At 44.7% G+C, this 24,916-nt stretch overlaps 1 protein-coding gene across 9 annotated transcripts; it reads right to left on the minus strand.

Moving 5' to 3' along the window:
• Positions 1 to 3,347: 3,347 nt before the first annotated feature.
• Positions 3,348 to 24,488, minus strand: LOC132386822 (gastrula zinc finger protein XlCGF57.1-like). 9 transcript variants are annotated; one of them, XM_059959161.1, is made up of 5 exons: positions 24,328 to 24,488; positions 21,565 to 21,735; positions 18,728 to 18,900; positions 9,177 to 9,248; positions 6,271 to 8,790 (listed from the first exon to the last, which is right to left on the minus strand). In XM_059959161.1, the coding sequence occupies exon 5, from the start codon at positions 8,635 to 8,637 to the stop codon at positions 7,228 to 7,230; it is 1,410 nt and encodes a 469-aa protein (XP_059815144.1). In that variant the 5' UTR covers positions 8,638 to 8,790; positions 9,177 to 9,248; positions 18,728 to 18,900; positions 21,565 to 21,735; positions 24,328 to 24,488; the 3' UTR covers positions 6,271 to 7,227. The 9 variants fall into 9 exon arrangements, 5 of the variants coding, with proteins under 5 accessions (XP_059815144.1, XP_059815143.1, XP_059815145.1 ...); XM_059959160.1 differs by having other exon boundaries at positions 18,728 to 18,904; XR_009509682.1 differs by lacking the exons at positions 6,271 to 8,790; positions 21,565 to 21,735 and adding an exon at positions 3,348 to 3,867 and having other exon boundaries at positions 18,728 to 18,904.
• Positions 24,489 to 24,916: the final 428 nt, after the last annotated feature.

Below are 24,916 nucleotides of genomic sequence, written 5' to 3' on the forward strand. Positions count from 1 at the left end.
TATTAATGGACTCGGGGTGCACGGTGATGGCAGATGAACTGAATAAGTATTGTACATCACTCTTATCTCTCGAAGACACCGACAGGAATACGGAAGTTCCAGATGTTAGTAGTCAGAATGTGTGAAGTTACATTGCTCGGGAGAAGGTTCTTGGAAACAGAGATGGGCTGAAGGTAAACAGGTCACCTATACAGTATAGTATACACCCCAGAGATCGGAAAGAGGTGGCTGAAGAGATGTGGAGGCATTAGCAATGATTTTTCGAGGATCGTTAAGGAAATAAAATCCTAAGAAGTTATTTTTTCCTTCACTACTCCCCCTCTCGCAGTTTCACCTATCACCGACCACTTCTTCTACCCTTTTCACCCCCACACTTTTTCCTCTGACGTCTCATCTTTTTTGTTCCCAGTCCTGATGAAGAGTCTCGGCCCGAAACGTCGACTGTTTACTATTTCCCATTTATGCTGCCTGGCCTCCTAGATTCCTCCAGCATTTTGTGTATGTGTTGCTTGGATTTCCAGCATCCACAGAACTATCCACAGATAGTTTAGAGCAAAGCTGCAGTCTGTAAAAGGTCTTCGATAGGTTTGGAGAACGGACAACGAAGTCGTGGATGAAATGTACGGAAATGTACAGTGTATGCAAATGTACGGTCATGTACAATTGTGGAAGGAATAAGGGCGTAGAGAAAAAAAATAAATGGGAGAAAATTCAAAAATCAGAAGTGCATAAGTACTTGGGAATCCTTGAGCAGGAGTCCTTAAAGGTTTGCTTGCAGATTGATGAAGGATGACAACTGTAATGTTAGCATATAAGAACAAGAATGTGACACTGTGGCTTTAAAACGCATTGGTCAGATTGCTCTTCGTGTATTGTGAACAGTTTACAACCTGCGAAAACAGATGTGCTTGTATTGGAGCGGGTCCGGAGAACGTTCACGGGAATGATTCCAGTAACGAATGAGGAGCGATAGATAGCTATGACCCTGTACTCGCTGGTCTAGAAGACAGAGAGGGGATCTCATTAAAACCTATTAAATATTGACAGGCCTCGACAGCGTGGCTCTGAAGAAGATGGACCCTGTACTGTGTGATTCTGGGACCACATGTCACAACCTCAACGTATCGGGCATCCACTGACAGCAGAGATGAGGAGGATTTTCTTTAATCCGGGAGTGGTAAATCTTTAGAATTCATTGCCGCGGACGGAGTAGAGGCCAAGTCATTGAGTGTATTTTAAATGGATGTTGAAAGATCATGGGGAGAAGGCAGGAGAATGGAGTTGAGAGATAATCAATTGGACACGAAGGAATGGCGGAGCAGACTCGATTGGCTGAGCAGCCCCTGTATGATATCTCATGGCTCATGGTCTGAAGAAGAGGCCAGTGAGGTTGCATTAGGGTTCGGATATTGTTAGGGTATCCACGCCTGGATTATTGTATTCAGTTATAGGAAAGAGGACGCTAAGCTAGAATGAGTGCAGAAAAGATTTACGAGAATGCTGCTGATACTTGAGGCACTGAGTTCCGGAGAGAGGCCAGACAGGTTGGGACTTCGCACCTTGAAGTGCAGGAGATTGAGGTGACCTTATGCAGGTGTTCCAAACTATGAGTGTAGAAATGGGGAATGTGAGCAGTTGAGTGAACTCGACCTTTGCTTCTTGGAGCGACTGAGGAGGAGAGGTGATCTGATAGACGTGTATAAGATGATGAGAGGTATAGATCGTGTGGACAGTCAGAGGCTTTTTCCCAGGGCTGAAATAGTTGCCACAAGAGGACAGGTTTAAGTTGCTGGGGAGTAGGTATAAAGGAGATGTTAAGGGTAAGTTTTTTACACAGAGAGTGGTGAGTGCGTGGAATGGGCTGCCGGCAACGACGGTGGAGGCGGCTACAACAGGGTCTTTTAAGAAACTACTGGATAGGTACATGGAGCTTAGTGAAATAGAGGGCAATGGGTAAGCCCAGTAATTTCTAATGTCGGGACATGTTCCTCACAACTTGGTGGGCTGAAGGACCTGTATTGTGCTGTACGTTTTCTATGTTTTTCTGTTTACTTTTCTTTTACCCAATTTTTGTGGAATCAACAACCAGAGGGCACCGGTTTAAGGTCAGAGAGGATTGATTTAATAGTGATCCCGGGGGACAATTATTAATCCACTCTCCCTTCCGGTTCATTGTTTAACTAACACGATGAGTGCACTGTCAGGTTGGAGGAGAAACAACTCATATTACATCCGGGTAGTTTACAACCTGATGGCATGAACGTCGATGTCTTTAACAACTACCTCCACTTTTTCTTTTCATCAGCCCACACGCCCGTCTCTTCCATTCTGTCTCCCCACTTCTCTCTTCTCCACTGCGGATCAGCTCCCTCTGGTTCCTCTTTTACTTCCTTTTGTCCCATGGTCCGCTGTCTTATCGTATCAGATTCCTTCTTTTCAGCCCTTAGCATTTTCCACCTACCACCTCACAGCGTCTCGCTTCATCTCCCTCCTCCCCCACCCACTCACCTTCACTCTTATCAGGCTTCACCTATCACCTACCAGCTTGGACTCTTTCCACTCCCCGCACCATCTTATTCCGGCTTCTCCCCACTTCCAGTCCTGATGAAGTGTCTCGGCAGGAAATCTCTGTTTTGCTTTATCCCCTCTATCGAAACTACCGGACCTCCTGACTTCCTCCAACATTTTGTGTATGTTACTCTGCATCTCCAACATCTGCAGAATCTCATCGGGACAGAGTGCAGAAAGCAGAGACGACATCTGGTCTCTCTAATGTCGAGGAGGGCACACCCGCAAAACTGGAAACAGTAGATGACCCCAACAAGCAGGATGTTGAAAAGTTGCCTCAAATGGAAGGACTGTTTAGGACCCTGACCAGTGGTGAGGTTAGGTACATCTCTGGCACTTCATCTACTTGCAGTTGGCGTCCAGCCCCGACACCCCTTCTTATCGTGGTGATTTACCACAATAACAGGACCCCCTGATTTGCGGTGTTACGAACCCCGTAACTGGGTCACTTACCAGCAAAGATAGAGAGCTCCGTTGAAGTCTGATGGTACTATTTTTAACAGTATTTATTAGAAAAAAATACACAAAAATAATATCAATGCAAACATACAGATAATATACGTCGTCAATACTAAATCTAAAAGTGCGGGTATAATAATAATCATTAAGAAATAGCTCTTTCGTTGTCTAGGGGATAATGTATTGTCCGATGGAAATATAAAAGTCACTCAGTTCATTCAGGCTGCAGCCTTTGGTTGGAGTCAAGAGAGAGATTTTTAGAAACTTGCCAGCTTTTCCTTTTTATGATTTCGATCCATTGAGAGTTCCGTTGATGTAGCCAGTCGTTTAGCTAAGCCGTTCTTCCGTGGTGAGCCCGCCAACCCAGGCAAGGGAAAGGACGCACGCGAGCCCCACCGGCTGTCGCTATTAAACGCTGTCACGGGATTCCTAGCGTTTCTCCTGGTGCGTCTGAAGGGGTTGTTCCCCAGACCCTCTTTTATCCTTACTCACGGGGATTCAGATGTCAATCAGGTTGGGATGATGCAATCCCTCAACCAGCCCACTCTGGTCATTCCCTGAGGGCTTCAATGAATAGTTCAGTACTCAATACACAATTCCGTCTCCCAGAGACAATGGCCGTTATCCGTGGCTTTGTCTTGTGGAGGCCAGGACACATTCCAAACCGTGTGTATTCTGGACGTCTCTCTCTCATTTCCTGGGTCCCAGACCCGAATTAATAGCGATCTTGCGATTCTCAAAAATGAGGGGGCTACTTTGTACCCTTCGGCCCCTCAGAGTTGTGGCACATTCGTAACAGTGGACTCCATTGTCACCAGGTGGCGCTCTGCCGCAATAACGCTGAGAGACAAAAATGTGACGCTTCAGCCTGCTGAAATGTTTATTCAAGATTCAGGGTTGTTTAATTCCATTTCCAGCAGACACATGTAAATGAGGTCGAAATAATTATTACTCCGGTTCCAATGCAACACAGAAACACAACAGTAACAACATATATCCACGGCTTATATACTGTGCATGGATTGATGGTATGTTCATAAAGTGATGCTCGGCATAGGATGCCTGCATTTAAGATGACAGACAGGAAACGATAAAGCAGAGATGTTTGGTGTTGCGGAAGGCTGGGTTAGAGGGTAGAGATATTTATCAGCTTTACTGCTTGGGAAAAGTAGCTGTCCCGGAGGCTGGTAGTCCTGGTGAGGACGCTGCATATCTACCCCCGATGGAAGAGAGACAAATAGTCCATGAGTCGGATGGGTGAAGGTTGATTGTGAAAATTAGATTGGTGCTTGATCTCAAGAGAGGGAATTTGGAAAATACCAATGAGATGCCTTTCAGAACAGATTGGGATTGTGCAGCCGGCTGGTGGCGTAGTGGCATCAGTGGCAGGAGGTCCTGAGTTCGAATCCAGCCGGCACCCTTGCATGCTCTACATCCATGCTGGTTTAAGAGCTGATGATCTCTTAAAAAATATCTCACCCGGCAGAAGGCAAATACAACAATGAGAAGCCATTGCTGTAACTAGCCTCGCACACGATTTCCCAATACGTCAGAGGAAATCGCCCGCTAAATTGAAAATCCCGGATGTGACCTACCTTTCCTTTGCAATTGTGCCCACTGCGGAAAAGTTAATTCTGGAATGAACCAAATTTGATTGGGGAGCTTTTGGTAAAGGGAGCAGGTGATAATGATAATAACATGACTGAATTCACCCTTCACTTTGAGAGGGGAAATGTAAAACAAGATGCATCATTATTAGTGGAGTGAGGGGAACTACAGAGGCACTGGAGAAGAGCTTACCAAAATTGATTGGAAGGGTACACTGGCAGGGATGATGGCAGAATAGCAATGGCAGGAGTTGATCCACTTGACACCCTCAGGGTTGAAGAGAAACACATCATATTCCAACTGCATAGCTCCAACCTGAAGGCATGAATATCGATTTCTCCTTCCATTAAAAAAAATCACAGCCCATTGCCTTTCCTTCTACTTACTCCTGAGTAACGTGACATTGCACATTCTGACCACTGACATCTGGGACTTCCATACTCCTGCCAGTGTCTTCCAAAGAGTACGATACTTATTCAGTTCATCAGCCATCACCTTTCACCCTCTCCCCATTATTCCCTCTCCAGCATCATTCTCCAGTGGCTTGATATCCATTTCTGTTTCACTTTTACATTATATGTACCTGAAATTAAAAATGGTATCCTCTTTAATATTACTGGCTAGCTCACCTAAGTATTCCATCTTTTCCTTCTTAATGATTTTAGTTGCATTCTGTTCATTTTTAAAACTTCCCAATTCTCTAACTGCCTGGTGACTTTTGTTCTGTGCCCTCTTTCGTCTTTATGTTGTCTTTGGTTTCTCTTAGCAGCTACGGTTTTGTCACCTTACCTTTAGAATACTACTTCCTCTTTGTGATGTGTATATCCCGTCACTTCCAGAAATTCCAGCCATTGCTGCTTTGTTTTCATCCCTGCCCATGTTCTTTCCAAATCAATTTTGACCAAATTTTCTCTCAGGCCTCTCAAATTATATTTTTATTCATATCTGACATTAGTTTCTCCTTCTCTAATGTCGGGGTGAATTTGATCATATTAAGATCACTTGTCCCAAAGGGTTCCTTGAAATTAAGTGACCTAATTAATTCCGGTTTGTTACATCACCCAATCCAGAATAGCTGATCCCCAAGTGGGCTCAACCACGAGCTGCTCTAAAAAAGCATCTTGTAGGCAATCTAGGAATTCCTCCTCTTGAGACCAACACCATCCTGATTTTCCTAATCACCTGCATGACAATCCCCCATGAATATTGTAACATTGCTCTTTTGGCACTCATTTTCTATCTCTCATTGTAAATTGTGGACCACATGATGTTTTGGGGCCACTATACAATTCCATTCAAGGATTTTTTTGTACGTTTGCTGTTCCTTATTTCTACCCACAGATTCTACTCTACCCAACCCTATGGCCTCCTCTTATCTAATGATTTTATTTAATATTTTACCAACAGAGCCACACAACCCCACTACTGGCTTGTTATTTCACTAAACATATAAATATCTGGGAAACAGGGGAACCTGCAGATGCAAGAAATCAAGAGAAATTCACACAAAGTGCTGGAGAAGTTCAGCAGGTCAGGCAGCATTTATGGATGGGAATCAACATTTCCGGCCGTGACCCTTCTTTGGGACTCGTGATAACAACGTATCTGGAAAATCAACAAGCAAAAACAACAGAATGTAGTGCAATATTGGGAAAACCTTTGACAAAATTTATTTCAAGGCTTTAAAAAACTGTGGAACAGAGCTCTATGCTCAACAAATACAACAAAGGCAATAAACACTTCCATCAATACCGACATTGACTTTTTTTAATGAAAATATCTTAGTCCCATTTCAATCAGTAAATTTTACAAAGATAAGTAAGAACAGAAATGACAAGTTTAGAAAAGACTACTTACACTCAAACCCACCTAGATTAACACTTCCTTGGACAGAAGGAGGAAGAGGAATAACGCACATGAGAAAAAATAATCACATAAGACCATAAGACAAAGGAGCAGAGTTGGCCATTCGGCCCATCGAGTCTGCTGCACAATTTCATCATGAGTGGATCCAATCTGCCCTTCAGTCCCATTCCCCCACCTTCTCACCATAACCTTGGATGCCCTGACTACTCAGATACCTATCAATCTCTGCATTAAACACATCCAATGACTTGGCCTCCACTGCTGCCCGTGGCAACAAATTCCACAGATCCATCACCCTCTGACAAAAAAAATTCTCTGATTCTCTGTTCTGAATGGGTCCCCTGCAAACCACAAGTCATGCCCTCTTGTACTAGACTCCCCCAGTCACTCTCGAAATTGCATTCAGCAATGGGGATGCATTCAGCCTGCAGCTTATTGAAACTTTCTCCCCAATGTCAACCCGGTCATGTGTTACAAGGTTAGATTATTGAGTGAATCCCTTCCCATATTCACAACAGGTGAATGGCCCCTCCCCAGTGGAACATAATGATGCAGCCTTGGTGGAGACGGTTGAGAGAATCTCTCCCCAAAGTCTGAGCAGACGATCAGTGATGTGAACTCGCTGGTGTTCTAATAGATGAGATGATCGTGTGAAAGCCTTCCCACATTCACAGGTCGACGGCCTTTCCCCAGTGGATCTCACTGGTGTGCCTGCAGATCAGATGACTAAGTGAATCCCTTCTCACTATCTGAGAGGGTGAAATCCCTCTCTGCAGTGTGAACTGACTGGTGTGTCACTAGGTGAGATGATGTGGTGAATCCCTTCCCACAGTCTGAGCAGGTGAATGGCCTCTTCCCAGTGTGAACTCGCTGGTGTGTCTGTAGGTTGGATGACTGAGTGAATGTCTTTCCACAGACTGAGCAGGTGAATGGCTTCTCCCCAGTGTGAACTGACTGGTGTCTCCGTAGGTGTGATGCCTGAGTGAATCCCTTCCCACAGTCTGAGCAGGTGAACAGCCTCTCCCCCGTGTGAACTCGCTGGTGACTCTGTAGGTTGAATGATCGAGTGAATCCTTTCCCACAGTCTGGGCAGGTGAACAGCTTCTCCCCAGTGTGAACTTGCTGGTGTCTCTGTAGGTTAGATGACTGAGTGAATCTCTTCCCACAGACTGAACAGATGAAATCCCTCACTGCAGTGTGAACTGACTGGTGAGTCACCAGGTGAGATGATGTGGTGAATCGCTTCCCACAGTCTGAGCAGGTGAACGGCTGCTCCCCAGTGTGAACTAACTGGTGTGCTTGTAGGCTACCTAACTGTGTGAATCCCTTTCCACAGTCTGAGCAAGTGAACGGCTTCTCCCCAGTGTGAACTCGCTGGTGTGTCTGTAGGTTGGATGACTGAGTGAATGTCTTTCCACAGAATGAGCAGGTGAATGGCTTCTCCCCAGTGTGAACTGACTGGTGTCTCTGTAGGTGAGATGCCTGAGTGAATCCCTTCCCACAGTCTGAGCAAGTGAACAGCCACTCCCCAGTGTGAACTCGCTGGTGACTCTGTAGGTTGAATGATCGAGTGAATCCCTTCCCACAGTCTGAGCAGGTGAACAGCTTCTCCCCAGTGTGAACTTGCTGGTGTCTCTGTAGGTTAGATGACCGAGTGAATGTCTTCCCACAGACTGAGCAGGTGAAATCTCTCACTGCAGTGTGAACTGACTGGTGAATCAGTAGGTGAGATGATGTGGTGAATCCCTTCCCACAGACCGAGCAGGTGAATGGCCTCTCCCCAGTGTGAACTCTCTGATGTACCTTCAGTTCAGATGACTGAGTGAATCCCTTCCCACAGTCCGAACAGGTAAACGGCCGCTCCCTGGTGAGAACTCGCTTGTGAGCCATTAGGACAGATGACCGAGTGAATCCTTCCCCCACAAATTCAACATATGACCAGCCTCTGCCCAGTGTGAACTGACTGGAGTGTCCACAGGTGGGAAGACTGACTGAATCCCTTCTCACACACAGCACAGGTGAATGGCCTTGCCAGTGTAAACTTGCTGACATACATTCAGTTGAAATGACTGACTGAATCCATTCCCACTGTCTGAGCAGATGAATGGTTTCCCCCCTGATTAGAATGATGGACATGCCAGTAAGTCAGATGACAGAGTGAATCCCTCCCCACAGTTTGAGCAGAAAGGATGATCGAGTGAATCCCTTGCTCCATTTCTTAAATATCTGGACAGAGACAGCAAAACTGTATTTGAGATTTCAGTAGACAAATTTCTTGTCATTTGTAACCTGTAAAAAGATTTTAAAAATCCATCAGTGGGTGTAGAATAACATTTCAGATGAGATCACTTGAGTTGTCAAGGTATGATCTGACATCACACTGTTACAGTGAGGTTCAATCCAAGTTGGATGGAGAAATCATCTTCTAACTGGGCAGAGTGCTGGTATCTGCAATGAGCATTGAATGCTCTGATGTTCTTCCTGTCTCTATAAGAATGGGGCATTTTTTCCATCTCCAATCTGTGACCTGCCTCAGTTTGACTCTCTCCATTGGCATTATTCCCTGTTCCCACTGAGCTGCATGGGTGCCTGGCCCCACAGTAACTGAAACACTCTCACACAAATAGCCAGCAGTGCATTCCACACACCCACCACTCTCTGTGTAAAAAACTTACCTCTGACATCCCCTCGGTATCTATTTCCAAGCACCTTAAAACTAATGTCCACTCGTGTTAGCCATTTCAGACCTGGGGAAAAAAAAACTCTGGCTATCCACACGATCAATGCCCCTCATCATCTTATACACCTGAAAATGGCTCGAAACATAAACAAGGAAAGTGTACACTGGTTTGAGGATTTCTTAGAAGTACACAACATTATGAGGGTATAGATAGGATAAATGCAAGCAGCTTTTTCCACTGAGGTTGTGTGGGATGACAACCAGAGGTCATGGGTAAGTGGGGAAGGTGAAAATTTAATGGGAACATGTGGAAAAGCTCTTCACTGGTCATGACAGTGTGGAATGAGATGAATATAAGTAGTGAAAATCAGCTCAGTTTCACCAGTTAAAGGAAGCTTGGATGGGACCCTGGGTGGTAGGAGTATGGAGGGTGATGGTCCCGGTGCAGGTAGTTGCATTAGACCGCTTAAATGTTTTTTGGCATTGTCTAGATGGGCCAAATATCCTGGTTCTGGACTGAACTTCTCCATGTTTCTGTGATAGAGATGCTGGCCAAACTTGTTTGGAAGGGAAAAGGTAGGAGTGACAACGGAACAGCAATGGCTGGAGATTCTGGAGCAATTCGGGAGCTGAGTGATCGATACATCCCAAAGAAGTGGAAGCATTGGAAAGGCAGGAGGACATATCCGTGACTGAAATGAGAAGCCAAAGCCAACATAAAAGCCAAAGAGTGGGCAAACAAAAGAGCAAAGACTATTGGGAAGCTTTTAGAAACCAACAGCAGAAAACTTAAAAAAAAAAGCCAGATGAGCTCAGGGTGTGGAATCCTGATATTGTCGTCATTAATGGGTCTTGGTAGCACCCAACAGTCTGAAGCATTTGGAGGAACAAAATATCCGGGGCCTCAATATCTCTTGAAAAGCAAGGTTCCCTGCACCTGTAACTTTTCAACTTTTATTTTGGCAGGCACATACAAACCCCACACCCTCAAAATTTTACTTCTGAAGGCCTTCCACTTACAAGAACTGTGTTGCCAGGAACGAGCCTGTTCCAAACCACACTTGTCAGATGTTTCTGATACCATCAAAATTGATCTTTCTCCAATTTAGAATCTCAACCCATGGTCCAGACCTCTCTTTTTCCATATTTACTTTGAATTTCATGGCATTATGAACACAAATTCTGTCACCAGCCCTGGATCATTTCCTAACAGCTTATTGTACACTTCTATATCAGAAATTCCACGTACTGATTAAGGGCACATTTGACAAACTTTACCCCATCTAGTCCTTTTACAATATGGGAGTCCAGTCTATATATGTAAAGTTAGAATCACTTACTGAATCAACCTTTGTTTATTGGCATTGTCTGCAATCTCTCTACAAAGTTGTTCCTCTAAATCCCTCAGATTGTTGGGAGCAACCAAATTCCAATAATGGCTACAGTATCATAATTCCCTGTCCTGAGCTCATCTGGCTTTCCTACGAGGCTTCTTGCATTATGATATACACAGCTCAGCACATTCATCGCACCATGCTCAACCATTTGATTGCTGACTCTATCTGAGGTCTGAACAACATCTGACTGGTGTCAAGATAACAAACTCTCCCACATTGTCACATAAACAAAGGAGCTGATTGTGGATTACAGGAGGACTGGAGACAGGCTAACCCCTGTTGACATCAATGGATCTGGGGTTAAGAAGGTGAACAGCTTTAAATTTGTCAGCATAAACATCACCAAGGATCTCACATTGTCTGTACATACTGGCTGTGTTGTGAAAAGAGCACAGCAGCACCTCTTTCACCTCAGATGGTTGAAGAAGTTGGGGACGGGGACCCGAAATCCTAAGGACTTTCTACAGGGACACAATTGAGAGCATCCTGACTGGCTGCATCACTGCCTGGTATGGGAACTGTGCTTCCATTAATCGCAGGAAACTGCAGAGAGTGGTGCAGACACCCCAGCGCATCTGTAGATGTGAACTTTCCACTATTCAGGACATTTACAGGGACAAGTGTGTCAAAAGGCCCAAAGGATATCGGGGGCCAAATTCACCACAACCACAAACTGTTCCTGCTGCTACCATCCAGGAAACGGTACCACAGAAAAAGGACCAACAGGTTCTGGGTCATCATCTTCTACTAGGCCATCAAACTGATTAATTCATGCTGATACAATTGCATTTCAATGTTATACTGACTGTCCTATGTACAAACTAACTATTATAAGTTACTATTAATTACACATTGCACATTTTGGTGAAGATGTAATGTAAAGATTTCTACTCCTCATGTGCAGCAAGGATGTATCGAATAAAGTCAATTCAATTCAATTCACCCTCTCCACTATCTGTTCTGTCATTCTGGCTCCCATTTCCCCAGCAACTTATTTTAACCACATCACACTCTCCACCCACACCAGCACTAGCAAGCCTTACCACTAGGATATCAGTCCCCTCCTGTTCTGTTCCCCTAACTAATGAATTTACTATCACCCCTTTGACTTTTCTCTGTCAGGTAATCTACCCTCCCCACCCCAACAGTTTCTAAAGTGTTCCACCTGTTGTTGTGTGGGATGACAACAAGAGTTCTCTGTGATGGCTATTTAACTTTATTCCGCTTCCTGACTCTCGCCCAGTTTTCTGTGTCCTGCACCTTGTGTGTAACTCACCTTTCTTCATGTCATATCTATCTCCTGCTCCAACTCCTGGATGATCCGGAATTCATCCATTTCCAGTTCCAACTCCTTAAAGTGCAGGGTTACAAGCTGCAGCTGGATGCACACCTTGTAGGTGGGGGCATAAGGGACACTGGAGGTCTCCCCACTTTCCCACAATGTCCCCCCTAATTTGTAATGACCAGTGTGCACATAAATCATGTACCGTGCATTTTTTTGCCCAGTGACATGTGCACAGTGAATTTTATACAGAGAGGTAATCATTTTCACAGCGAGCAAATCACTGTCGATAAATACTTTGATATCCCCCGGGTTTGATGGAATTCATCTGCACTCTCACACAAACTATGTAGCAGGCCTGTAACGAGTAATGAAGAATCATCTCACCAGAGCTTTTGCACATTGTTCATATGTGGTTTGCTTGCTAAATTATGCTTTAAAAAGTCAGGTTTGCAAAGATTACTCCAAGTCTTTCCACTTGCAAATTCTCCAGCACCTCTTGCATTGTCACAATAGACAATAGGTGCAGAAGTAGACCATTCGGCCCCTCAAGTCTGCACCGCCATTCTGAGATCATGGCTGATCATTCACTATCAATACCCAGTCCCTGCTTTGTCCCCATATCCCTTGATTCCCCTATCCATCAGATATCTATCTAGCTCCTTCTTGAAAGCATCCAGAGAATTGGCCTCCACCGTCTTTTGAGGCAGTGCATTCCAGACCCCCACAACTCTCTGGGAGAAGAAGTTTTTCCTTAACTCTGTCCTAAATGACCTACCCCTAATTCTCAAACCATGCCCTCTGGTACTGGACTGTCCCAGCATCTGGAACATATTTCCTGCCTCTATCTTGTCCAATCCCTTAATAATCTTATATGTTTCAATCAGATCCCCTCTCAATCTCCTCAATTCCAGCGTGTACAAGCCCAATCTCTCCAATCTCTCTGCGTAAGACAGCCCTGCCATCCCAGGAATCAACCTAGTGAATCTACTCTGCACTTCCTCAATTGCCAGAATGTCCTTCCTTAAACCTGGAGACCAAAACTGTACACAATATTCCAGGTGTGGTCTCACCAGGGCCATGTACAAATGCAAAAGGACATCCTTGCTCTTGTACTCAATTCCCCTTGTAATAAAGGCCAACATTCCATTTGCCCTCTTCACTGTCTGTTGCACTTTCTCATTCACCTTCATTGACTGACGAACTAGGACTCCTAGGTCTCTTTGCATTTCTCCTTTACCTAACTCTACACCGTTCAGACAATACTCTGCCCTCTTGTTCCTGCTTCCAAAGTGGATAACTTCACATTTGTTCGCATTGAATGACATCTGCCAAGTATCTGCCCACTCACACAGCCTATCCAAGTCTCCCTGTATTCTCCTAACGTCCTCTTCGCATGTCACATTGCCACCCAGTTTAGTATCGTCAGCAAACTTGCTGATATAGTTTTCAATGCCCTCTTCTAAATCGTTGTCATAAATCGTAAAGAGCTGTGGTCCCAATACAGAGCCTTGTGGTACACCACTAGTCACCTCCAGCCAGTCCGAGAAACACCCATTCACTGCTACCCTTTGCTTTCTATCTGCCAACCAGTTTTCTATCCATGTTGAAACCCTGCCCCCAATGCCATGAGCTCTGATTTCACTCACCAATCTCCTATGTGGCACCTTATCGAATGCCTTCTGAAAATCTAGGTACACAACATCCACTGGCTTACCTTCGTCTAACATCCTTGTTACACCCTCAAAAAACTCCAACAGATTAGTCAAGCATGATTTGCCCTTGGTAAATCCATGCTGGCTCAGCCTAATCCTATTACTGCCATCAAGATGTGCCACTATTTCATCCTTAATAATGGACTCAAGCATCTTCCCCACGACTGACGTTAGGCTAACAGGGCGATAGTTCTCCATTTTCTCCTTCCCTCCCTTCTTGAAAAGTGGGATAACATTAGCCACTCTCCAATCTTCAGGAACTGATCCTGAATCTAAGGAACATTGGAAAATGATTACCAATGCATCCACAATTTCCTGAGCCACCTCTTTTAGAACCCTCGGATGCAGACCATCTGGACTCGGGGATTTATTAACCTTCAGTCCTACCAGTCTACTCATCACAGTTTCTTTCCTAATGTCAATCTGTCCCCTCTGATATTCCTCTGATATCTTATGACCATGGCCCATCCATACATCTGGGAGATTGCTTGTGTCCTCCCTGGTGAAGATAGATCTAAAGTACGCATTAAATTCTGTTGCCATTTCCCTGTTTCCCATAACAATTTCTCCCAATTCATTCTTCAATACACACAGGTAACACCAGTTTCTATATTGGACATAAATATTTCCCCTGAACCCTCCTGAGGAATTGAGGATATATAAAAAAAAACCTATGTAACCTATGTAATCTCTGGCTAAAAGAATAATTGGGACTAAATATGAATATTTGAACCGAAGTAAACACTGTCTTCAGTGGTTAGCTAAGGCAGGCTCATTGCCAGTTCTCTGTGGCTTGCAGAGAGACACACTGAGAGCTGATAACATTGTATACTGTACCGTTGTTAGTTGATACCATTATACATTCTACCCTCATTTGAGTAAGGGGCGGAGGACTCACTGATAAGGACAGGAATGAACATCTGTTTGTAATTAAGTCAGGGCTTTGCAAAGGGAATAAGTGGACAGTACATCCATCCATAATTAAAACCTCAATATAACAAACTCTGTTATCTAAGTAATTAAGATTTGCAGCAACACACTTGGTGGGCATACCAGTTCAAATAACATCTTGAAATAGTGATGCATGGGGTGTACTGTGTATAAATATACGGCTGTAACCTAAGTCAGTCGACTTGTCAGATAGTGGAAGTGCTTACGTGCCTTCCCTGTGACAACTGGGGCTCAAACTCCTGCAGGAGAATGTGCAATAAACTGTGGTGTCGATAAGAAGCTTGTATCTCGAGTTTTATTCAGATTCAGCTTTAACATTTGGCATCATGATCAGGATCTCTATCTACAGAGCACTGAGAAGATGGGCTGAGTAAGCAGCTGAACCACTCTGGGGACTGTGGGGACTGACTGGGAGCCCAATAGGTATTTTAAATTTGTCGCTCACTGTTAGTTCCTTTGGATGTATGGTGCCTTGCCCAAGGCTGATCACATACCTTGACAGGATCGGGAAAAAAATCTGTCGGGAGACTAGTATAAGGTAGGCAAAAATTTTACCAAGTGGGCAGGAGGCAGTATTGGATAAAGTTTACTAAGTGGCCAGGAGGCGGTACTGGGTAAACTTTACTAAGTGGGCAGGAAGTAGACATGTCAGGTAAATTCATCAATTGAGCAGGAGGTGCCTGCTGGGTAAATTTATCTGATTGTTAATTGAGCTGGAGGCTTTGTGCCTGATAAATTACTTAGAGATAATCGGTTAATTGCAGTCGATTGATACGAGTGTGCCAGGAGCAGCCCGACACAATTTTGTGTGAGAGTTTTCTGGACAAGGAAAATGATTTTCAAATGTTCAGTGCAGCACTGAGTAAGAAATTGGGGAACAAAATGTGGCCTCGGATGTGGGGGGGGGGGGGGGAGCCTGGGTTATTACCTCATGAGAACAAGCAGTAAATCTGATATGGAAAAAGAACTGAGGAAAGAAGTGGAAATCGTTGAAAAGGAAATGGAAGGAAAAGGCAGATGTAAAATGGAAGTTTGCCAGCTATGCCACTGATGGCCTACTGGCTTCAGAATTGGACTTTGAGGCGAGAGGTCTCGAGTTCGAATCCAGCTGACTCCCTTGCACACTTTCATCCGTGCTGGGTTAGAGCTGGTGATCTCTTAAACAAAACAACTCACCCAGCAGAAGGCAATGGCAAACTACTGCTGTAACTTGCCTTGTACATGATTTCCCAACACCGCACAGCGGCGTGGAAGGAAATCCTCGGCTAACTGGAAAAAGCTCCGGATGTGACATACGTTTAAAGTGGAACAGTATATTATCAGCAAGTTGGAGGAATAATGGAATGGGATAGAGGTATGTACTGCAGAAGGAATTCCAAAGGTTGGGAGCCGCTAAAAGTGGAGCGTGAATGGCTGGATGTGACTTGTGGCCTGCTACGGCAGTTTCACAGGAGACCAAGCCTTTAAACTGGGGGGACAAATACCCATTATTAATGACTTACTGCTCCAATGCTTACCAACTAAGTTAGCCAACATTATTAATACAAATAATATGGATTGGCCTGACAATGACCGAAATCGAATGTGACGAGCTTCGACATATTTTTGGGACCCAACTTTCGAATCCCGATCAACCCCGAAGGAAACTAATATTCTCCTGTTTGATTCTTACTAAGAGAGAGAGGGGGGCAGAACTATTTGACTATGCAGCATGTTTACACTTGTTCGCAGCTTGTGTTTATATAGCTCACAGTTTGTTTTATTTAAGCAAGGACAGTCACAAACACAGTCAGCCAGAGAGAAAGAAAGAAGATGGAAGGTTCGAAACAAAGGGCCTAGTGGCCAAAGGCCACTGTTTGGACTCTCCTATGCCCACAAGGTGTGTTGACTATTGATCCAGCGTGTACTGAATGTGTGATTGTCACTTTGATCCATAGGAGTGGATCTGTTGGTTTGGGAGTATCCTGTGAAGACCACTTGTGCTAACCCTTGCCTGGGCGTGGTAATTCACTTGAAGAGGTACCCTTGTGACCAATCACTGTTGGTGATAATTCGTATAATCCATATGGGGATGTTGTTGGAGTATCTCGCGGCTACCACTTTTGTTAACCCTTAGCCGGATTCGGGTGTGTTATGTGGTAACCACTTGTGAGAAGGGATATTCTGTGGAAATCACTGTTGGTAATACTTTGTGTATTGGATCTGGATTGGGAGTACCTTGTGGAATCTACCTGTGTGTCAACCCTTGCTTGTGTGGTAGTTCCTTCTGAAGACAGTACGTCTGTGATAAGCTGCTTCTGGTGATAATTTGTATGTAGATTTAGAACGACGACGGATAGAACCTACAGCGACTGTTAACCTGTCATTTATTCCATGGCTGAACTGAACTTTCATAGTTCACCATCTCAAGACTTTAAGCTTAGTATTCCCTGAGCTCAAAGGTTTGGGAGTTATATTTACACGTATGTGTACTCATAACACTTTTTAACTTTTGATTATTTTGCTTAATTTGTTATATTATAAGTAGATACGAATAAAGAGAGTGGTTTTAACATCAAAACCAGACTCCAGGTGTGGTCTATAGCTGCTGGTTCATTTAAACCAATTGGGTACGTAACAGTGCTGCTCGTGTTTATGTCTTTAAGAGGGCTCACCCCAGCGCCCAGGGGCCCCCATGTTAACACCTTTCTGTCTCTCTGTCACACCTATGCCAAGCAGGTAGAACCAGGGGCCTGCTGGGTTTGTGCTGAAATTCCTCGGTATGATAAAAGTATGATTCAAATGTCAGTAATCCTGCTCAACTAGAGTGAGGAACTATCTGCCTGGGCTTTTTCAAATAACACCCGGGGAAGAGAGTGAGGAACTGTGGTCCAGTCTGTGATGACCGTGGCTGTCAGTGTTTTGAGGGATGGTGTCTCAGGGCCCCACCAAACGGAACTTCCTATGCTGGGAAACATGAATCCTGGCCATATCTGCAGGAGCCCAGGAGCCGAGAGGAATAACTGAGACTGAGCGATTTTTGATGATAGTTTTTCTCTCCTATGGAGTAGCCAGAAATTCATGAGGGATAATCAATTTGGCTATAAGAACTTCAGGAGCTGGCCACAAGGCTGCAGGGGCCCTGTGACAGAAACACAGGCCCAAGTAACAGAAACATCCATTGAAATGATTGCAATCTGGCAAACAGTCGTACAGAATCGTACGACTTTAGATTTTATCCCAGCTGAGAAAGGGGGAACCTGTGCTATTATTGACACAGAATGCTGCACCTGCATCCCTGATGAGTCTACTAACGTTACATCCCTCTCCGAGCACACTGCAAAGGAGTGACAGCATCAAGAAAGTAGGGCAGGATTTACACGGGTTCACCAAAGGGTTGAAATGGTGATCTTCAAAGGCCTGTAAGGTAATATGTGGGGCAAAGTCCTAATCCTATGTCCTAAAAGTTGTACATATCATTGTTATAATTACTGATGTATGTTGTTTTTCCCCACTGAGAAGTCAAAGCTGTACTCAGTTGCTTTCTCTGTAAAAAAGTTACTGCTTTGTTGATCATGTAATGATCTAAAGAAGGGAATGATAAAGTATGTAAAAGGGTTAACACTTCGTTAAACTATAACAGCCTGTTTTTCTGAAAGAAACTGCTGATGATCAACAGATGTACTAAGCCATGCTGAGCCATATTTCTTTTTGAGGGTAGCGAGCTACGGTTTCAGGATGCTTATCTCCTTGTGCACTCATGTGTAGAGATAGGACAGCGTCAGTCTGTTCTGTGTGTGTGAGCCATTATGACTATTTTGTAATTTGTCTTTAGGGGCTGTCACAGTAAATAACTTTGGCTCCATCCGGTCTTGTGTGGGGGAGTATCTGGACAGATACATCTAATGTGTAAGGGGAATTGGTGGATAGGGTGGGAGCTTTCACAGTCTGTTCCTGTCTGAGTGACAAACTGAGTACGCCCCGGGTGCTTGGAACAAAGAGTTTGTACTTTATCCGGATTCGACTTCCACTGAATGGGAGTGGTTTTAAAGGGCTGGGCTGCTGGAAGCACATTACCAGACCGGGACTGATTGCAACTGGGTCTGACAGAAGCATAACTGGTTCTTCTGGGGACATTCAGTCTCACTCCAGCTATTTCCTACCTTCCCTTGTACAGGTACGTAATGTCCAAAGGACGTGTTTATGAGTAAATGAGACTCACCAAACTTTCTCCTGACTGAATCACTGGGAAATCTGAGTCTCTTGATGAAAAGTTGTTCTCTCCAGTTGCTGTTCTCAGTCCTCGGGCCAATTCACTTGTTGCTGTTCCCTAGTCTTCAGCTGTGGTTTGCTTCCAGTGGGGGTTTTTCTTCAAATAAACTTCTCACCGCATGTCTAACTTTAACCAGAGAGATAATGAAGTATGTTAACATTAAAAAGGAGAACCAAACATTTCTGCTCAATGTTACTAAGAAAAAAACTCACTGAAATTTAAATGATGAATGCAGATATAATGATCTCAGTGAACAATCTTTTATTGTCCCTCACACATCACAAAATGATATGGGATAAGAAGGAGCCATCATTCAGTCAGGAACAGAATTATGTGATTTGATCCATCTAGTCCGCCCTACCATTTACCATGGCTGATTTTTATTCCAACACCATGTTCCTGCCTTCCTCCCGTAATCCTGAGCTACTCACCAATCATGAATATATTAATTTGTGTCATAAATATACAAAATGGCAGCCTCAACCAACCTCTGCGGCAACAAATTCCACAGATCAGACATCTCTTAGCCAAAAAATTCTTCTCATCTCAGTTTTAAAGGGAAGCATCTTCATTCTGAGACAGTGCTGTCAGATCACAGACTCTGCGTCTAATGGAAACATCCTCTCCATGTCCACTGTATCCAGGCTTTTCAGCATTCGGAAGGTTTGCTTAACCATACATCCCCCCACCACCCCCACCGTCCCTCTGAACTCCATTGAGCACAGGTTCAGAACCATCAAATGCTCCTCATACATAACATCGATTATTCCTGAGATTATTTTTGTAAACTATGTTAGCAGCAATTGTACTGAACACATTTCCAGGAATAAGAGATAAATTGATACCAGGATAATTTACAGGGTAAGTTGAGATTTCTTTATTTTTCTACTAGCACAGAATGTGCCATTTCCATTTCCAGGTTAATTTCAGGAAATATAAACCATTCCAAGGTAAATGTAATAAAAAGAAACTAGAATTATCAGAAATTCTCAGCAGGTAAGGAACAGCTTTGGGAGAGGAACAAACTTTACAATTCAGGGTAATAATGTTTTGTCAGAATGACTTCAAGCATTTTCAGTTTTTATTGCAGATCTCCAGCAACTTGGGATTCTGCCTGATTTCCACCGAGTGACAGACAGAAGACAGTGAGGGGGGGATTTCGAAGAACAGTTTGAACACCAAACTCAGGGTCTATCTCTACTGTTGTAAACACGGAACAGCCCATTTACTCACAGCCTCTCCCTGTGAGGATGGAATGGGAACATCCTCTCCTCAGACTGGCAGTCATTGCTTCCAAAGGAATTCCAGAAACAAACATCTGATCCCAGACCAGAAATACTCACTCAACACCTCACAAGCCCAAGCAGCTCGATCCCTGGGTCCACTTTACCTGGATCAAAAACTGATATCTCAGGACCCAACATCACAGGCTCACACAGCTTAATCTGCCACTCACCGACCCTGAGAGTCTCACACTTTGTTCCCACATCTCACACTGGGTAGTTTAATCCAGGATTTCCCCACAACCAATGTCCAGCTGCTCGAAGAAGGACATCCATCCAGCCCCTTCTGTAGAAGCACTAACCAAAGTCAAATCCAAAACACCGACAGTTCCATATGGCTGGAACACTGATCACAGGACTAGAGCCAAACAAAACCCTCCCAGTACTCTTTGCTGACTGTAATATGATGAAGTGTGTCAGGCAGTCACAGTTCACAAAATAGCACTCCCACACCAATGCACAACAGAACTGGTACCTGATGAACCTCTGGTTTTCCAGCTGACAAGAACTGATTCTGGAAATAACTCAGCGAGGCCGAAGGTGTAAAAGAATACCTCACAATGAAGACAAGAATGATTGCCGATATATATCATTGAAGAGGTGTGATACAGGGTGGACCAAGGTTGACCCAGATGGTTGATGCATGTCACTGATGTTGGTGGGAGAGAGACTGGACAGAGGTTGAACAAGATGGGCAGGGAATGAGCAGATAGAATGAGGTGGAGAAGAAATCAAGGACGATCAATTATGGTTCTCCAGCAATACACAGATACTGAATTAATAGTACACACTACTGTATAAAGGATCTTAAAATGACAAAGTTAGAACAAACAACAAGAACTTTGCCATATATACTTTGAACCCTCACCAAATTGTTATCAACACACCATAGAAAGTTTCCCATTCAGACACTTCATGCTTTTCATGGTAACTGCTCTGCCCGTGACTGCGAGGAACAGCAGAGACCTTTGGTCCAGATCAGCACTTCACAGAAACCATTCTCACACTAGACTTCCCAGTCCCTCAGGAAAGCAGGTAGTGAAATCAAAGATCCCCACAAGCTGGGGCATTCTCCTTCCTCACCCACCAGCCAAAAAGCTCAAAGACAAATGCAAGGAGGCTCAGGAAGTGAGACAAGTTGGGGGAAGTTAACGGGACTCAGTGGCCAACATCAGATTCCCCAACACAACATGGAGGAAGCATCACCTCACATCCGGGGACTCTGACCGCACACCACATGATCTTGAGTCACAAACCAGAGGGCGGGGTAGATCTGTGTTAAACAGCCTCATGTGACCTGTTGGTGGGTCTCCCATTTCAACTCTGTGGAAATAAACTGCCTGGGCTCCTGGTTTGGATCGTTCAATGCAGATTAAGTGACATCTACATATTTTTGAAGAGCCCAGATAATTGGAAAATAAATGAGTAATTGGCCCTCAGTTCAGCACTCATGGCTAACATTGGATCTCCCCACTCGGGATCGGGATCGGTCTCAATACTCACTGATGGGAAAACGATATCTTCGGCCCGCAGACTGTGATCTGATCCCGGGCTTCCTGACCTAGGAGGGGAGGACCCTTTCCCAATCCCGCAGACGATCCGCTTCAGCACTGAGCAGAAAGGAAAACACCACCCAACCGGAGACAGTGAGCATGCGCGAAGAGTTAGTTACATCTGTGGATAAATGGGAGAGGCAAACAGGATCACGTGACTGGTGGGGTCCCCCCCCCCCCCCCCCAGGCAGAGAGTCCAGCTACCCACCACTTCTGTGGAAAGAGACAAACTTGCCGCTCAGATCTCCTCTCACCTTAAATGTATTAGACATTTCAACCCCCAGGAAAAATATATTATCTGTCCACACAGATTCATAATCAGGTTTATTATCACTGGCGTGTGGTGTAAACTTTGTTAACTTTGCAGCAGCATTTCAATGCAAGACATAACATAGAAGAAAAAGAAAACACAAAATAAAATAATAAGAATTACAGTATATGTATATCTGGGACCATTGCTCATCGTGATTGTTATAAATGACTTGGATGAGGAAGTGAAGCGATGCGTTAGTAAATTTGCTGATGACACAAATGTTGGGGGTGTTGTGGATAGTGTGGAGGGCTGTCAGAGGTCACAGTAGGATACCGAAAGGATGCAAAACTGGGCTGAGAAGTTGCAAATGGATTTCAATCTGGATAAGTTTGATGTTGTTCAATTTATTAGGTCAAACATGATGGCAGAATATAGCATTAATGGTAAGCCTCTTCACAGTGTGGAGGATCAGCGGGATCTTGGGGTCTGAGTCCAGAGGACACTCAAACCTACTATGCAGGTTGACTCTGTGGTTAAGACGACAAACGGTGCATTAATCGTGGGATTGAGTTTAGGAGCCGAGAGGTTTTGTTGCAGCTATATAGGACCCTGGTCACACTCCACTGTGCTCAATTCTGGTCACCTCACTACAGGAAGAATGTGGAAACCTTAGAAAGGGTGCAGAGGCACGTTACAAGGATGTTGCCTGGATTGGGGAGCATACCTTATGAGAATAGGTTGAGTGAACTCGGCCTTTTCTCCTTGGAGCGACAGAGGATGAGAGGTGACCTGATAGAAGTATATAAGTTTATGAGAGGAATTGATCATGTGGATAGTCAGAGGCCTTTTCCCAGCGCTGAATTGGTTACCACAAGAGGGCACAGGTTTAAGTTGCTGGGGAGTACGTACAGAGGAGATATCAGGGGTGCGTTTTTTTTTTGCCAGAGATTGGTGGGGAGTGGTGTAATGGGCTGCCGGCAATGTTTATGGAAGTGGGCATAATAGGGTCTTTTCGGAGATTTTTGGATAGGAACCTGGCGGCACTGGAGAAAAACTAACTTAGAAAAATAGAGGGCAATGGGTAACTATAGTAATTTCTAAGGTAGGGACATGTCAGCACGACTTTGTGGGCCAAAGGGCCTGTACTGTTCTGTAGGGTTTCTATTGTTCTATGAATAAATTAAAAATCATGCAAAAAGCAGAAATATTATATATTTATATTGAGGTCGTGTTCAAGGGTTCAATGCCCATTTGGCTATCAGATGGCAGAGGGGAAGAAACTGTTCCTGTATCACTCAGTGTGTGCCTTCAGGCTTCTGTACCTCTCTCTCTCTTTGATGGTAACTTTGAGAAAAGGGCAGCCCTGGGTGCTGGAGTTCGTTAATAATGGACGCTGCCTTTCTGAGACACTGCTTCTAATCCTTTGGTAATCTTATAAACGTCTATTCAGTCTCACACCAGCCGGCACGTCTCCAGAGAAAACAACTCAAGTTTGTCCAACCTCTCGTTATAGCTCAGGCCCTCTATTCCAGGCAGTGTCCTGGTAAACCTCTTCTGCGCCCTCTCCAAAGCCCCGACATGCTTCAGAGAACGAGAGCGACCACAAATGTATGAAACACTCCAGATGTGGCCTAATTAATCTTATAAAGCTGCAACACAACTTCCAGACTTTTGAACACAATGATAAAGAGAACCACACCATTTGCCTTCTTAATCTGTGCAGATCAATCTGTGCGGTCGCTTTCAGGGAGCGATGATCTCGGACTCCAAGATCCCTCTGATCATCAACACTATTCAGGGTCTTGCATTTAACAGTGTACTGTCTCTTTACATTCCACCGACCGAGCTGCGAAGATGATCATCACTAATCAAATCTCACTGAGATTTCTCAGGTCCTGTTGAATTTATTGCCAAGTGCACAAGCAGGGGAAGGTACAGGTACAGAGAAACACTGACTTGTAGCAGCATCACAGACAAGTATATTCAGATAACACACGGAACACAAATTATACGATTCTCTGTCAGTAACAGTATAGAAATATGTTTACGTCATCCTGCTAATAGGACCAGAACAACAGGGGCTGAGCGGCGGCTCATCTCAGAGACCTTGTGAGACCTTCACACCGAACCGACCCCGACAGATTCTGTGAAGGAAGCGAGGCGAGGCCGCCAGTCCGGGAAAGTTCATCCCCTCCCCCTTCAGGTTTCACCGATCACCTTCTGTTTCTCTCTCCCTTCCCCACCCCCACCTTTTATTCTCCAGTCCTGCCGAAGGGTTTCGGCCGGTTATGTCGACTGTACTCTTCTCCTAGATGCTGCCCGGCCTGCTGAGTTCCTCCAGCATTTTGTGCGCGTTGCTCGCATTTCCAGCAACTGCAGATTTTCTTTGTTTGAGTTCAGGAAAGTTAACTCACTACCCAACGTCAGAACTCCCCGATCGGAACTGGCTTCAATACTCACCGAAGGAAAATTGTTGGTGTTGCCCCGCAGAGAATAATCCGTCTCCGGCTCCCCGTCCAAGGGGGCGAGAACCTACTCCCCATCCCGATCTCACCACCGACCCGGTTTCACAAAGAACGAAAAAACAGCACTGCCAAGCCCGGGAATGTGAGCATGCGCAATGTGCTAATTGCGTCATCAGGCGGTGGGCGGGGCCTCGGAAACAAACCTGAAGATGCTTCCGATCTGCGGTAAAACGGGATCACGTGACGAGTGGAGGGTCTCTCAAGTCACCCGTTGACTGTTCCTCGCCCTTCACACCCTGCCCTTCCCACCGCCGCATTTTCCACATTATTTTATTATTTCCCTATATTATTTCCAAATTTAAACCAGATACGTATTTAGTTTTTCCCACCATATCTTCCCCGGTCCCGTTCCCTCCAGCCCCAAGTCACAGAGCGCTCAGAGTTAGAGTTTCGATTCCCATCCCAGTCAGAAACTGAACTCAGACCCAAACCGGAAGTGTGCAGGTTTCATTTAAATCAGTCTATGTCAGTAAACACTAATTTCTATTCACATTCCTCCGGCCTCACTGATCAGGAACACTGAA

Source organism: Hypanus sabinus, unplaced genomic scaffold (genome assembly GCF_030144855.1).
Source record: "Hypanus sabinus isolate sHypSab1 unplaced genomic scaffold, sHypSab1.hap1 scaffold_1322, whole genome shotgun sequence".
NCBI lineage: Eukaryota > Metazoa > Chordata > Chondrichthyes > Myliobatiformes > Dasyatidae > Hypanus > Hypanus sabinus.

What these genes read in the sequence shown, in the direction of transcription:
- LOC132386822 (XM_059959162.1), bottom strand. Translation starts at nt 8,637, where the DNA reads ATGTCCATCATTCTAATCAGGGGGGAAACCATTCATCTGCTCAGACAG.